Below are 15,437 nucleotides of genomic sequence, written 5' to 3'. Positions count from 1 at the left end.
TAACCCCTTCCCGTGTGTGTCCGAGCGCTTTGAATGGACACGGTGATTTATTTCTCTGCACACGCTTTTGGATGCCTAAACACATTCCGCTCAGCCCTTTTCGAGCAAAAGAGGCCCCTTGGTCCTGCACGGACTTCCCGCCGTCTTCAGCAGCTGCTTAAGTCCGCGATTCTACGGTATGACTGCCATTTATGTGCCAGGTTTTTCGTCGCCGCTCTTTTGATTCTTTTCCTTTTCGTGCTTAGACCGTTGCAAGAGCTTTGACCTTCCGCGCGCACTAGAGTCATTGGATATCCGGCACCATCCTATTTTTTTTTTACCTGCTTTAAAATGCTCTTACTTATCGCGTTCACGCGAAACTTGGTCAGAGCGGCCCCGATGCATGCACTGGTGGGACTGGTAACTGAGGGGCAATATCTTGGTCCTTGGCTTGTATGTCCAGAAAAAATGATATGACGTATGTGGCAACATAACCGACGCATCACATGACATTACTTAGTCATCTTGGAACCACTAAAATGATTCGAACTGTATGCAAAGCATCTCTTGCTCTCGGCTCTGTCGTACGTCGTCCGTCCGTCGTCTGTCCGCACCTCTCCCCCTCTCCCCACCAGCTGTGCTATAGCGCGCGCGCTTCTCCTCCTCTTCCCCTCTCCACACCAGCTGTGCGATGGCGCGCGCGCTGCTCCTCCTCTCTCCCTCTCCACGCCAGCTGTGCGATAGCGCGAGCGCTACTCATCACCGCAGCTGCGCGATAAGCGCGCATGCGCGTCTCCTCTCTCATGTCCTCCTCTCCACTCCATCTGCTCTATATAATAAACCCGGTCCGCGCGCCGCTCCCTCAGTTGCTGCTTCGGTTGAGTCACGCTGCGCCGTCGGGAGTTCCGTCACTTTCCGTTATTTGGATACCCAATCTCGTGAACGTTTCGGAACCTCCGAGATGCTTCGCATCAACTAAGGGTTCCCTCGCGGGAAGGTGGTGTCATTTTTTTGTCCCCTGCACCCATCCGGCTGCACGCCGCGAAAGTTCAGATTATTATACCGTTTTCGTGACGGCAAGAGCTAATAAAAAATTAAAGAACCCTTCACATCCTATGGTTATTGTAGCACATTGTAAACACTTGCAAAAAATGGGCATGCACATAAAGTCTCGTGAATGCAGGCAGACACCGCAAAGACCATTTATTCATTCTGCATTACATGCACTAAAGGTGTAAGGGCCCTTGCAAAACACTCAGCATTGGTGACCGGCTCGTAAGCTAGCACACATCGATCCACAACATGGGAGCAGTGCTGCAGTGCATCTTGACGAATTCGTAACAGTCATGTGTAATAGATGCCTAGCTGTTAATGTCTGGGTGTTAAATATGTCTCACAGTAGACATGAGAATCGGAAAAGAAGCACTGTTTTGCTACACTTTTGCCGCAATTTCAGCAACGCCTTTTCTCTGGCTCGCATGAATGATTTGCAAACTATTTGGACACATCACTGCATGAAACACTGTAGATCAGAATATAACTATACTAACTTTCGTTTCAAATTGAGGTCTATATCACCGACTGCATGCACGCGAGATTCGAGCTAGGGTACCCCTAAACTGTATACACAAGACACCACACAACTCATTGCAGCAACATAAAGCCGCCATAAAGAGGCTGGAAAAATACACAAATGCAGTCTTGCTTAAAGCGTGAAAAAATGAGTGAATATTTTCATGAAATGAAAAGAAAAGGTATGCCATGGTTATGAAAGAAAAAAAAAACAAATTTGTGGGTTTCATGCACCAAACTTATACCCAACGTGCGCTGTAGTGGTGGGTTGCGAATTAATTTAAACGACCTGGCTATTTATGGCGTGCGCGCCGACATGTTGACACGCTGGACTTTTAGTTTTACGACCTCATCAGAAAAGCGGCCGCCAGGACCGGTGTTAAACCACTGTCCTTGGGCTCAGCAGCGCAACGTCTCAGCCACTGAGCCACCATGGCAGGTAAAATTAACGCATACCACAAAAAGTTTAAAAGGACTCCCAAGAGGACTCCCAAGAGAGAATTGTTTAATCTTCGAAGTCGACTTCACTACTAAACAAGCATGTCTAAGAAGGCATTAGCTTTCAGGCATCATAAAGGTGGTCTTTACTAAATTTGCCGAGGCAGTTTACTAAGTGCCTCCATAAAGCCTCGCGTATCCCAAGAAAACGCAACAAACAGAGCTTCTTCAAATTCGGCTTCACGGCTATGCACGATCGTATTGGTCGGAAGACATTTTAATGCGTAGCATTCTTTGCCGAGTACCCCCCACAGCCGGGACTGTGTAACGCCCTGCATTTCCAAAAAATGCAGATATCGCGGAAGCTGCACCTGTAGTCACTATAATGGCGTAAAAGGAGATAACTGGTCGCACGAAATTTTGAAAAACTAAAAAATCAGAAATATATACAAAATTACTGAAAATGGCGAAAGGTGTAACGCCCTGCATTACCACAAACAAAATAATGGAGAATCCGCAAAAGCTCCACCTGTAATCGTTATAATAACGTAAATGGAAATAATTGGTAGAACGAAATTTAGAAATTAAAGAAATAAGAAAAATATAAAAAAAATTACGGAGAATGGCAAAACGTATGCCGCATGGCATTTCCCCAATAATGCAGATTCCGCGACAGTTCCACCTGTCATCGTTATAGTAGTGTAAATGAAGATAATTTGAGGAACAAAATTTTGAAAAAACTAACAAAATAAGAAAAATAGAAAATATTTTCTGAAAATGGCGAAAGGTGTAATGCCCTGCATTGCCGCAATAATGCCCATTTCGCGAAAGTTCCAAATGTAATCGTTATAGTAGCATAAATGGAGATAATTCGTCGGACGAAATTCTGAAAAACTAAAAATAAGAAAAATGTTAAAAAATTATGGCGTATGGCAAAACGTATACCACATGGCATTTCAACAATAATGCAGATTTCGCGGAAGTTCCACCTGTAATCATTATAATAGCGTAAATGAAGATAACTGGTGGAACGAAACTTTGAAAAACTAAAAAATAAGAAAAATATAAAATAATTACAGAAAATAGCGAATCGTATAACGCCCTGCATTTCAACAATATTGCAGATTTCGCAATAGTTCCAAATGTAATCGTTAGAATATGTAAATGGAGGTAATTGGCCCGACGAAATTTTGAAAAACCAAAAAATAAGATAAATATTAAAAAATGAAGGAGAATAGCAAAACGTATACCGCATCGCTGTACACAACAATGCTGATTTCGGGTAAGTTCCACCTGGAGTCGTTATAATAGCGTAAATGGGGGTAATTGGTCGAACAAAATCTCGAAAAAAATAACAAAAATATAGAAAGCTCGAGAAATGACAAATCGTATAACAACCTGTATTTCCACAATAATTCAGATTTTGCTGCAGTTCTACCTGTAATCGTTATAATAGCGTAAATGAAGATAACTAGTAGAAAAAATTTTGAAACACTAAAAAATAAGAAAAATCTAAAAAAATTACAGAAAATGCCGAACTGTGTAACGCCCCCCATTTCCACAATAACGCAGATTTCGCGAACGTTCCACTTCTAATAGTTGTAATAGCGTAAATGGAGATAATTGGTCGGCCAGGATTTAGAAAAACAAAAAATGGCCGGAAGAAACTTATACTCAAGACAAGCGGCATAAGAATGCTACGCATTAGTGGATAATTCTCTCAATTTCTGCAGACTTTTTTCCGTAGACAATAAGACAGTTTTTGTATGAAAATATGTAGGTCCAGGAGCCCCATATAAATACTTCATAAAACCCCACGAAGAAGTATAAACCAAGCCCTTTTACACATATATGCATTACACAAATCATTACACACGCTTCTTGGGGGCGATACAAGTTGTCTGACGTGATAGCAAAATATGAAAGCCTCATCGCATTTTATTAATGCCATTTTTGCATGCAGAGGAAAATGTGCCACATCAACAATTACAGACGCACAGACGGGCTTCTTCGTGGAGTCCGCATACAAAAGCTTGAGCATTTAATAAAAATATTAATTGATTGCGGGATTTAACGTGGCGAAGCTACACATGGGCCTATGAGTGGTGCCGTAGTGGAGTGCTTTGGATTAATTTGGTCACCCAGGGAATCTCTACACGCGGGCGTTTTCGCTTTACGCCTCCATCAAAAAAGAGTGTAATTTTAATCGTGCTTGGCACATTAATTCCTGCCTTTTACTGCTGCGAGCGAACGAAGGGATGAATAAAAACAGGAGAAGTAAAAATGAGAGCGGGGAAAACATTTTCCTATACATTGCCATGACAAATCTTGTTATGTGGACATGTGAAGATTTGAAATGCTTTGGTTGATTTGAGTGGCGATGATGGCAAAAATCCAGGAACCAAAATTTGATTGCGGGTGACTGACTTGATAATTCAAAGTTGTCGATCTTCCACGGTGATTCATAAGCTGTTCTCACAACGGGTTTCTGTTTTCAATGACACGATAAAGATCACAAAAGACACCGACATCATTGTTCGCAATCTTGATAAGAATTGAGCGGGAATTTGTGAAGACCATTCAGCCTCAGTCGGTGAGAATACTTAGCTGCTCTTCTGATTTGTCTGCAAAGAGTAACCTGCGTGGCCGGCTTCAGACAGACCAAACAGATAACTTTCAAAGTCAGACCCATACAGGTACAGGTGAATAGTTATTTACAAGAACATGATGTTTCTAAGATCTTTTTATAAAGATGGCTTTGCTCGCATGATGGCTTGGCCCCTCAGAACATTATTTCTTTGTCTGCTGGAACGAAGAATGCTTTGCAGCGCTATGCAGGAATGCTATTTTTGATCACTTTCATGGGAACCTGAAAAAAAATATCACACTGATTAGACAAGCGTGTATCACAGATAGCGGGGCCATAAGTCGTTCATTTTACGAGAACGCAAATCAATGATAAATTTGTTATCGCCTAACTCACGGCAACATGCATAATGCTATACAATGCTTGAATTATATTTACTGCCTCAAATTTACGTCTCCCTTACCTACCATTCTGCCATGTACAACTGAGGTTGGCCACAACTAAGGCTTTCAACGCACATGCTCTTAAAATGTAAAAAAAACATGTCGTCAATAATAGCTGTTTGTAGAAAAAGGAATATGGTCTATAAAGAAAGCATAGGGTTCAATGGGTTTTTCGAGGGGAAAACTGGCTGATGCAAGTTCGCGCCAGAGCTTGGTACGTGTAGCTGCGTGGAGGCGCGGCAGGTGAGGCATCGTCATTGGCGACAAAGGTGTAATGGCGCCGATGGGATAATATGTCAGTAATGTAGTATTCGGGCAGTTTTAAGAGAGCAAAAATACATGGCAGTCACTGTTTTTTTTTCTCACAGCGCGAACAATACTGCGTGGCGAATCCCTACTGCAGCGAGTGAGGGGGAAGCTTCCCCCCGTCTTCCTCTTCAATGCCATGCAGAAAATGCATTGAAACACATAGGCGGATGCTCTCAGGAACTGCTGAACCTGACTGGTTAAAATTGGTTGCATATAAAGAAAATTTTGGAATGCATTGCTTACTCGGGGCGGATAATGCAGCCACGCGCTAATATTCGTTATAACAATTGCCACACCATCACGCACTGTGTTCACCATGAGCTGTTATGCTTTTTCAAAGACTTGTTTTTGGTTCCCGAGGCCTAAAGTACAGGTAGTAAGCTCTGACAGCGCAAACGCGCAGACGGGATAACTGACCTCTCTCTGAGATAAAGGCCCCCTGAAATAACTAGAACATTAGTGATCCACGGTACATTTCCTTGCACTGCATGAGGGGCTAACCGAACAACATGGAAAAAAGGTAACATATCGAAAGGTAGACATAAAAAAATCAACCAAACCTGGGGATCTGTGATCAATGGGTCATCCGGCCTGCTCAGCGAGATTTTATGCCTTTCCGTGGTGTTGCGAATCAGAGGACTAAGCAATCTGGGATCGACGTCATCGGCGCCTCTCGTGAGCAGTGCGACCAGCGAGCCGACCACAACCACAATCAGCCAGCCGAGCCCACTGTACCATTGGTACGACAGTCGGTACAGGGGCAGCACATATCTGCATTGCAAGCAACAAATAAACTGGTATTAGATGAGTGGTTTTTTGGTGGACACAGTGCAGTAGTTGTTTGCAGAAACGGTCCCAAGAACCGGTCAACTGAGGGCAAGGCTCAGTGTTCTCACGTTTTACCGGTGCAAAAAGTCCGAGGTTTTAAAGCTCCGAAGCAGCTTTCCTGCCCATTCCTCGTAAAGGCCGTGCTACGCGACAACTTTTAATTGACAATTGAACGCTCGCATACAAGTTCGCCCAATGTATTTACAATGGGTCACTTGATGCACAATTGGTTCAACGGCCTTCGGAAAGCTTTTTAAACGGCCTTGTAGCGCAGTTATAAGGAACTCGCGCAAAGAAAATAAGAACAGCGAAAGGTTGCCAGGTTTTTGTAATTGTAAAGCAGTTCGTACAATGCAAGGAACGACGCGCTACAGTATAAAACTCTCATTACCACATTTGATGTGGATGTGCGGTGTAACTTTCGAAATTGATAAACCTGTAAATGCTTCCAAGTCATTTTGTAACCTTTTGGCAACACGTAGTTTTTTAGATGCGAAGCAGCTTATGGTCGAGCCTGTTCCCTCCGCCGTTGGGTGGGCGCCGTTGTGTGGTGTCCACACCCCCATTGCGCATGCCTGGCCAGGCAATGCTGATGATGATTGTGGCAGGATGCCCCTAGGGGTTGGCCAACCAAAGAATTCATCACGAGATAGCTTCGCGTTCAACCACCGTCGTCATCTTCCCGTAAAGGAACCCTGAGTAGCATGCGAGGCATTCCTCCTCTCCTCTCCGGCATTCTTCCTCTCCTCTCCGAAGCTCCTCTCCTCTCCGGGATTGCGCAATGAATGGCAACACCTGCGGCTTCGCGCGCGATAATGCGAAGCAGCTTAGGGTTAGAGACGCGACTGTAGCCGCTGCATACTCCGCTGGGGGAGCCACTGTAGCTCCGCGGTATAAATGACGCGCGCGCGTGCTCCGCTCCCCTCATTCTCCTCCCGCAACGCCGCGATCGAACTGAAAACTAATGGTAACTTGAGTCGACCCAATGGCTGCTTCGCATACTACTCAGGGTTCCCCTACGGGAAGATGGTGAAATTTTTTTAACAGACGGACAGCTCCCCGAATCTGCTGACTGATATTCGGTTGGAAGGATTTGCATAACGCGAAACATATTAAAACTTTCCACCTGACTCCAGTGCCTAAATAATTTTAAAAGGCACAAATTACTCAATTACGTTTGATTAGCACCTTTTAATTGTACTCACTGGCATGTTTACCAGTCTTCTGACCCCTTGCAAAGCCTTCGATGATTGCGCGGTTCATTGGTTTAGCTTCGAGTTCAGCCATCCTCCCAAATGATGGTCGACTAGCGTAGATTGAGGGGCTAGTTGGCATACTGACAATCCCAAGGTACGGCGAACTTGAAACGGGATACAGAAGTAGGATGCAGACGCAGCGCCGCGTCCTTCTTGTGTGCCACGTTTCAAGTACGCGGTGCCTCGACAATTCCATTATAGGCAATGTAATAATTGCTAACAGTATAGTCCTCGTTCATACTGCGTATATACATGACTCAGAGAGTTAATATCGTAGTTTTAACCAGCTTTCAACTAGCTTTTAGGTCGCCTATTTGGTATAGAATTACGAACAACTATGCTTGTACAACTCGTGTCCCGGGACAATGGCTCGTTCCACGCCCACACACCAATTATCTTTGGCAGTCATTGGCATACAACACTCCAAACATGTTGAATAAACTATAGAGTTTTAGCAAAAATTATGGGACGTTAACACGTGCTTGCTTACGCAATATATGTTCGTCGGAAAGGACTGTTTCTGAGTTGTGCTTGTTTTGTAGTTTGTGTAAATATGCATCAATTGCCCGGTATATCCTTTGTCCTGCAATTGATTATATAACGCGGAGCAAATTCGTCCAAGCTTATGGCACCGGTATATCTGGTGCCCTTTATCAGCCTATTATTATGCAATTTTGTCAAATAGGATGCACTGTCAGATTTTGCTCTTATTTTAAATTGCACTTTACTTTGTACTATCGTCGTTGAGCTGCCAGTTCGGATCCCTGGCCGCGTGAAGCTGTGGCGACAGCTTTTTTTGCCGTGGAGATCATCACCATTGTAATATGTTTAGAAATAACACTGAATTTGAATTTGAATACAAACTGCCCGCCGCAATGTCCAAGCTGCCCTTAAATCTAGTCATAGCCACTAGTACAGAACAAAATGGAAACTAGGAAATGACTGCGATGCGAATTGTATATTTAATGAGGGTTTTTCGGACACCCTCGGCTCGTCGCAGGTAGCTGAACTTTCAATAATATCTGCACCCTATGTTTACATGCAGGATGTGTATCACACAAGGTTACAATTGCTGGCGGTGGTATCTCGCGCAACTGTTTGGTAACAATGTTTAATTCCCTAAAATAAATGTCCGCTAATGACGCAATTAATAATCGGATGCCCTGGACAAGAGAAGTGTACTCGGGCGTCTTAGGCGGAACTGAGTGTTACATGCGTAATGTTTTTTTTTTTAATTTTGCTGCTGTAGTTCAGTTGTGTCTGTACAGCTGCTGTTCAGTTCAGTTGTTTATGCAAATATTAAAGCGAAGCTTTCTTTGCTCCAGTGATTCGTCCGTGAGCGCCACCAAGGCGGGGCAGCAAGGCCAGTTTTGTCTGACGATGATGATGATGATTGTGGAAGCGCCTAAAAAAGCGCCTCCAGTGGTCAGAATCGAACCTGAGTCTCTCCCGTTATGAAGCCGACGTCTACCCGACTGCACCAATTAGAAATGGCCAAAGCAGTTTGGAGAGCGGTGCATTAACGTGCGAAATCAGGCAGAAAAAAATTACACCATCTTCCCGTAGGGGGACCCTGAGTATAGTATGCAAAGTAGCCATGGGGTCGATTCAGGTGCCCATTAGTTTTCAGTTCGTCGTTGAGCCCGTGGCTGTTTCGCATACTACTCAGGGTTCCCCTACGGGAAGATGGTGTAATTTTATTAGATGCGACGGGGCTATGTCCGATCCCTTGTCGTTGTTGCGCCGTCCACACCCCCACTGCGCATGCTCGGCCTGCTGAACGCCCGGTGGTGTCTTACCCTTTAATGGATCCTGGAGCGACAGTGTTACCGGTGTCTTCCTGGGCCGGCCCGAGATAAGCGGAGCGTGCGCAGTGGGGGTGTGGACGGTGCCACAACAAGGGAGGGACATAGCCCCGACCATGAGATGCTGAAGCGACAGTGTTGCCGGTGTCTTCCTGGGCCGGCAAGAGACGAGCACGCTTCCCCTTAAAGGGCTCCTTGAGCGGCAGTGCTGGCGGTGTCTTCCTGGGCCGGTGGATGGATGGACGACGGACGACAGAGCCGAGAGCAAGAGATGCTTTGCATCTAAAACCATGCACCCCTCCGTCTAACGACGACGATGGTTGAACGCGAAGCTTTCTTCATGCAAAAAACTCAAATGGCGAAGGGTCGAAGTCAAAGTCGCTGCGATTAAAAGTCCGAAATGCCTGCTAGTCAAACTCAAAGCTCAACGAGTCGAAGTCTACACCATCTGCTAGTCGAAGTCCAAACTCAGACGACAACCTTACAAGAAAGCTTCGCGTTCAACCCTTGTCGTCATTAAACGGAGGGGTGCATCATTTTCATCTTGTACTTTGCGCTGAGCATGTGTCCTTTTTGTTTCTATTTTGTCCTTGCAATACATAGAATACGCTGTTTTAACGAGGATAGGACAGTTAGTTTGAACAGGAGTTTAGCTTTCAGAACTGTTCTCTGTTTGAATGGTAAAGCCTAACCAGAATAGGTGCATCTCGAACGCAAAGCTAAAGCCGGCTTATGTGCAAGAAACAAGGAATGGTGAAGTTTCTTGCATTCACTGTCACTAAGAGAGCCAGCGGCAAAGCAAATTTCTATATTCTTGCTAATGGCGTTATGAAGAACATGAGTTGGGAAAATTACGCCTACGTTGCAAACAACAAAGTACTTATTGGCAGAGATAATTTGTGGCTGCGGGAAGCAAGAGTCATAAACATTAGAAAAATCTGCTCCCACAGCTCAAACTAAACAAAAAATACCGAAATATTTATCCGAACCCAGCGTTCTAAAAGAACGAGCATGTACATTTAAGTATGCTTCTCATCTCCAACCCCAATTAAAAGCGCGCCCGTACACGAGCTGCCGAGCAAAATAACATGAAATAAATTCCAACTTTTGGACGCCACGTTTGGACGTTACAATGTCTGGACGCCACGATTAACCGGCAGAGATAATGAAGACCACTCACGTGTCGTCCGTGATGACGACTGCAGAGGTTGCATTCTTGGCCATTGTACCTTCGGCAAGGATGGTGGCTACTGTTGTCGTCACGTTGCAGTCACTACGATCGTAGAACATATCTGTTATATTCACAGCACTTGCGTATTCGGACGACGTTCGGCAGCCGTCGACGAGCAAGGGCAGAGGCTTTGGTTGCATCTGGTACAGGGTGGCTCCAATCGCAATCCAGAAACCCACTACCAAGCCTGCCATAAGACCCAACAAGGCACCCTGCAAAGAAAAACGAGATGCTCAAGAGAGATTTCAGCAGTGTTGTAGGCGCTACTTCACAAGTTTAGTGGTTACTGTGTTGCTTACTGCGGCACGTTTCACACACTGAACCAGCTCTCCAATAAATGTGATTGCTTGCCTTTGCAGGCGAAAAAAAAAAAAAAAAAACACGCCCGTATGTCGAAATTTTGGCGCACGTTAAACACCCCCAGGTGGTCAAGACTAATCCGGAGCCCTCCACTGCGGCGCGCCTCATAGCACAGGTGTATATTCCGCGAATTAAACGCCATAATCAATCAATTACTCGCCATTACCGCTATTATTTAAAGGCACGTACGTCTCATTTTTAATGCTGGAAGAGGATAAAAAAGGCGTTCTTTATACATTTATATTCCATTTGATGTTCCGTCCCACAACATTTTACATCAGGTTATTACATTAATTTATGTCTTCTGCAAAGACATACTTATTAACGAGTAACGTGAACCTACACGTTACTCGAAAAATAACGGTATTGCATTATCCGTTACGAGAAATTTCGCAGAAGCAAAAAAGTGAGTTACCACGCTACCCAAAAGGTATCGTGCTACCGGTCTTGCGGTTACACGTAATGCTTCACCGCCAGCCCTACTTCTAAGGAACCGCACAGTGTTTCTTAAATTTCTTGCGCATCGCGTTTATGATGGAGCACACAGCTGACTACACATCACGAGGACGGCTCGCAGTTGTTGCATAGGGCCCGGCAAAAGTTCAGTGCACGGAGCTCGTGTGCGTAAGTAGGTACATATATCAGACCCATGTACCTGTGTGCGCAGGGCGTTCCACGTAACGTGAAGAAATGAATGAAATCGGAAGCGTTAAATTTTAAGAGGAATATAGCAGATCGGAAAAACGGTTCCGGTACGGTAACGTCTACCGTCTGGACGCCACCGCGCATGCGCAGAACCCTACCGTATACCGGAGCGACTTGCCGCGCGGTACCGAGACATACCGTGTCCGTCGTTCGGAAGCGGGCGGCCGCTTTGGAAGAGTTTAGGATACGTACGATTGGCTCACGCCTAGTCGAACGGATTGTAAATATGAGATCGTTTAAGAAAAATGAGGTTGCAACAAGTGAAATCCACGCGATTCTGGCAGCTCAAGCAGCAAGCGAAACACGGTCCCGGCCCAACTGCCGTGGCTTGTGTCGTCGAACGACGCATGTCCGATAGCTTCTTTTAGGTTAAATAAAGGCGATACGGCTACTTAACTAGTATTAACAGCAACATGGGGCCCGTCTACAAATCGGCGAGTGAGGAACAGGCGGTATCAGTGCGAGGGACTCTCAAATATGTACAACGAAAAACTAGAAACAGCCAGCCGTATGTACTGAGCTTGACCTACTGGCGCCATCTATTGAAATGGCGTAGAGTTAAAATGCCGCTCCATGTTCACGCAGTCGCAGTTCGAATCTGCGTAGGGGCGTTGGATGTTTTTTTTTTTTTCTAATACTGTCTTTAGCGCTTTTGAGAACTGAAAACTAATATTTCAGCACAGGAAGCGCCACAGACTCACGAAAAATTGCCAAACGACGTACAACACAAGTCGCTCCCAGTCACGGTAGCATGACCGGTAGTTACGGTCTGCTATAACTCTAAAAACGAGCCTTCCCGGTACGGTCCCGTAGCGGCTACCGTGTACCGTACCGGGACCGTTTTTCCGATCTGCTATAACTCTCTAATGATTTGGGGTAACGGGGCCGAGCTCAAATCATTTTTACATTTTGGTTAGCTTAGAACTCAGTGAAGACACAAAATTTCTGCGAACAGCATTTCGCGTACATGTTCAGTTAGAAATATGTCGGCTAGAGCATGAAAGAAAACCCTAAATCGAAGAATCTGCGTGACACTAGAGAATTTTAGCTGACCGTTTCTGACGGTCCGCTTCGCTCCGATATCTAGCGGGAGCGCCATTGCGCATGCGTGGCGCGCAAAGACGCTAGCGGCGATACCGGAGCGGGGCCCCGCTCCGCTAACCGGGGCCTCTTAGCGGACCGTCGCGGCCGCCTATGCTACCGTGCGGAATATCAGCATGACTGCCCCGCGATGTGAGCGCGCTCCCGCGAACTTCATTTCTTTAGTTGAAACGCGAGAGACGAAATCGCGAAAGCTCTTTCGAATAGGCAAAGGTGCCACACTCCTCAACAAGCTTTAGTACGGAAGCGAAAAACGTCGACCGAAGCGCGGGGCTGCTTCTATGCAGCGCCGAGAAAGACATTGTCTTGGCTATTCCAAAGTTTATCGGCTTCTTTAAAATAATTTAGAACCATTATGTAAGCGACTACATCGTTTTAAAAAGGTGGGCAGTAAACGGCACTTTACATTACTTGAGCGGCCAAATTCCAATTGGTATCTTGCGATCACGTTTTGGTTTGCCCCCGACAGGGCACGACCAGTGACGCGAATCATTTCCCTTCGAGGGAGATACGGTTATCGCTTAGCTAAAAGACTTTCTGCCGCTGACGCTGCGGTTGTGCTTAGCGGGCCGTCGGGAGCATAGGGGAGCGTCAAAAACGGTCAGCTAAAACTCTCTATTATCTATGTGCAACAGTTTAGTGAGCATCTGCTAAAAGCGTTTTAAATTGAAAAGACAGAAGAAGTACGTCATTCGGTCGAGCGCGTGTCAGCGTATTATCGCACTGAACGTTGCCGTTCCATGCCACGACCCGTATCCGCTGTTATTGGCGGGCGCGCGAAGCTTTAATTTCAATTCGCACGTGTACTTTACAATTTTGCTATGGAGGCAGAATTCATGGCCCATGCAGGGAATTTTTTCCGGGTCGAAAACATTTCTCGTGAGTTCTAGTATTCGGCATATGATTTTTAATTTAACATGCTAGGCTGATTCCGCCCAATTACTTGATTTCCCCTATTTGAGCCAATTGATTATTATAGGACGATAGTCTTTCTTGGGTGACTGAAACTCGAAAATTTCGGTCTGTATAAATGTATGTCCGTCCTTCTGTTTGCCTGTCTGCCTGCGTCCCTCGATTCCCCCGCCCGCAAAAAGTTAGAATTCTGGAATGAGACGTTTATATAGGCAAAGCTTTCTAAACTACGAAGTCTGGTGGCAATGTTCATACTTGTCAACATTATTGAGCAAAAATAAAATATTAGGCATATCTGAGGCAAGACGTCAATACAAACTGACATTTGCATTGTTCTTTAAGTTAAAAATACATGGCCGCTAGAATTTCGCGTTACCAAAAAAAAAATACGCCTTGAAAAAATATTTGCCCCCCCCCTTACAAAAAAAAAAAAAAAAAAAAGCTCTCGGCGCTCCCTAGTGGCAGTGTGTTCAAAAGTGACAAAAGGTTCCAGTAGAGGGTTCGAGCATTGACAGTTAGGATTGCGGGAACGGCCTGACGCTTCGAAAAATTGACACTACGTGGGGTTCAGCGCTGAAGTCGGTAGGGGAAAATGGGGTATACACAACAGTAAAAAAGCAGGTAAAGGCAGCGAAGATGACGAAGTGCGCACAGAGAATGGAAGCGAAAAAACCCCGGAGACGTATAGGACAGAGAAACTAGAAATCAGGAAGGAAGGTTTCTATGTCAATACGGGAGGCACTGCATTGCTTTGAAGTACGGGTCTGAGAACTCGGGCATACACGGTTATCTACAGGCAGCAGGATGAAACGTGTATTCGGTAGCAGAAATCAGGAAACCATAGACCATATTGTCAGGGACTGCACAGAGATACGACTGCCGCGGGACGATGGGAAACGACGTCAGCGGAGGCTTTGGGATTTGGGGTGAGGAGTGAGGGGGAGGAAGATTAGGTAAGAGGTGGGTACGTAGGGGGATTAATAAGATGGATGAGAATTTAGAGCAGGAGGAGAAAAAAAGGGGGAGGGAGCGATGGGAGTTTAAAGCAGGAGTGAGGGGGAGATGGGGGAGGCAAATATATTACGTTAGCTAAAATTAGGGTAAGTAAGTAGAATAAAACAGGCAAGTCGGTTGCTGAAAACCGACGTCCCGATTCAAAAGGAGAGCCACTAATCCTTATCATCCTCATCATCGTCATCACTTTTCCCTCCTTTCTTTCACCTTCACGGCGCGAGAAGCAGGGACTTCGCACCCTGTCCAGCCGCTCGGTTTTCTTCGCCGAAATCTGCCGAATTAGGAAGAAAAAAATGGCCGCGTATCTGCTCCTTTCGTTGCAAATGTCGACGAAAGACGATAGTCGACTGGCGCCCCTGCCAAGTAAATGCCGCCCTTCTCTTTCCCACTCATCTCTCATGCTGTTTTTCTCCCGTCTCGTTCCACCCAAGATAAAATGATAGAGGTTTGCTCAGGTCCATTAAAATTTACCGCGTACCACTTCTCTAGGCCGGGTGCCTCGATGCCAGCGCTGCCGTACGGCTGAGACGCGCTTGATTCGAGGCGCCCTACTCACGCGTTTATAGAAGCCGTTGCCCTACTCCGTGTGCGTTCCAAGGGTAACGTGCAACCTATCTAGTGGAACCTTTCGTTGCTGTTGCCGTTCGTTTTCTAAAAATGCCGCCAGTAGCTATAGTGGCGCGGGCGACAGCAGGCGACGGAGTGAAGCCGTGGACGCAGTATTTCATTCGCTATTGCAAAATCCAATAATTCATAAATTTTTAAATTAAGGAGCACTGCGAATACCACTTATGTATTGATTTTCTGCCATATATTTGCGTAATGTCTTTTTCTTGTTCAAAAAAAATGTTGACAATTATAAACATTTCCACCGGACTTGGACGATTAGATTTGGCT

At 45.5% G+C, this 15,437-nt stretch overlaps 1 protein-coding gene across 2 annotated transcripts in view; it reads right to left on the bottom strand.

Annotated features, from left to right (window-relative positions):
* Window positions 1-1,165: 1,165 nt before the first annotated feature.
* The window catches only part of LOC144169742 (putative sodium-dependent multivitamin transporter), a 97,893-nt gene continuing 83,621 nt past the window's right edge, over window positions 1,166-15,437 (bottom strand). For both annotated transcript variants that reach the window (XM_077699067.1, XM_077699066.1), the window contains exons 10-12: window positions 10,398-10,660; window positions 5,889-6,099; window positions 1,166-4,858 (exon numbers count right to left, since the gene is read on the bottom strand). In XM_077699067.1, coding sequence (XP_077555193.1) covers window positions 4,820-4,858; window positions 5,889-6,099; window positions 10,398-10,660 — 513 coding nt within the window. In that variant the 3' untranslated portion in view covers window positions 1,166-4,819. The remainder of the gene's footprint in view (window positions 4,859-5,888; window positions 6,100-10,397; window positions 10,661-15,437) is intronic.

Source organism: Haemaphysalis longicornis, unplaced genomic scaffold (assembly GCF_048455015.1).
Source record: "Haemaphysalis longicornis isolate Haplotype H1 unplaced genomic scaffold, Haemaphysalis longicornis Haplotype H1 scaffold_2, whole genome shotgun sequence".
NCBI lineage: Eukaryota > Metazoa > Arthropoda > Arachnida > Ixodida > Ixodidae > Haemaphysalis > Haemaphysalis longicornis.
Note: the sequence above shows the minus strand (reverse complement) of the source record. Positions and strands in the feature narration are given on the sequence as shown.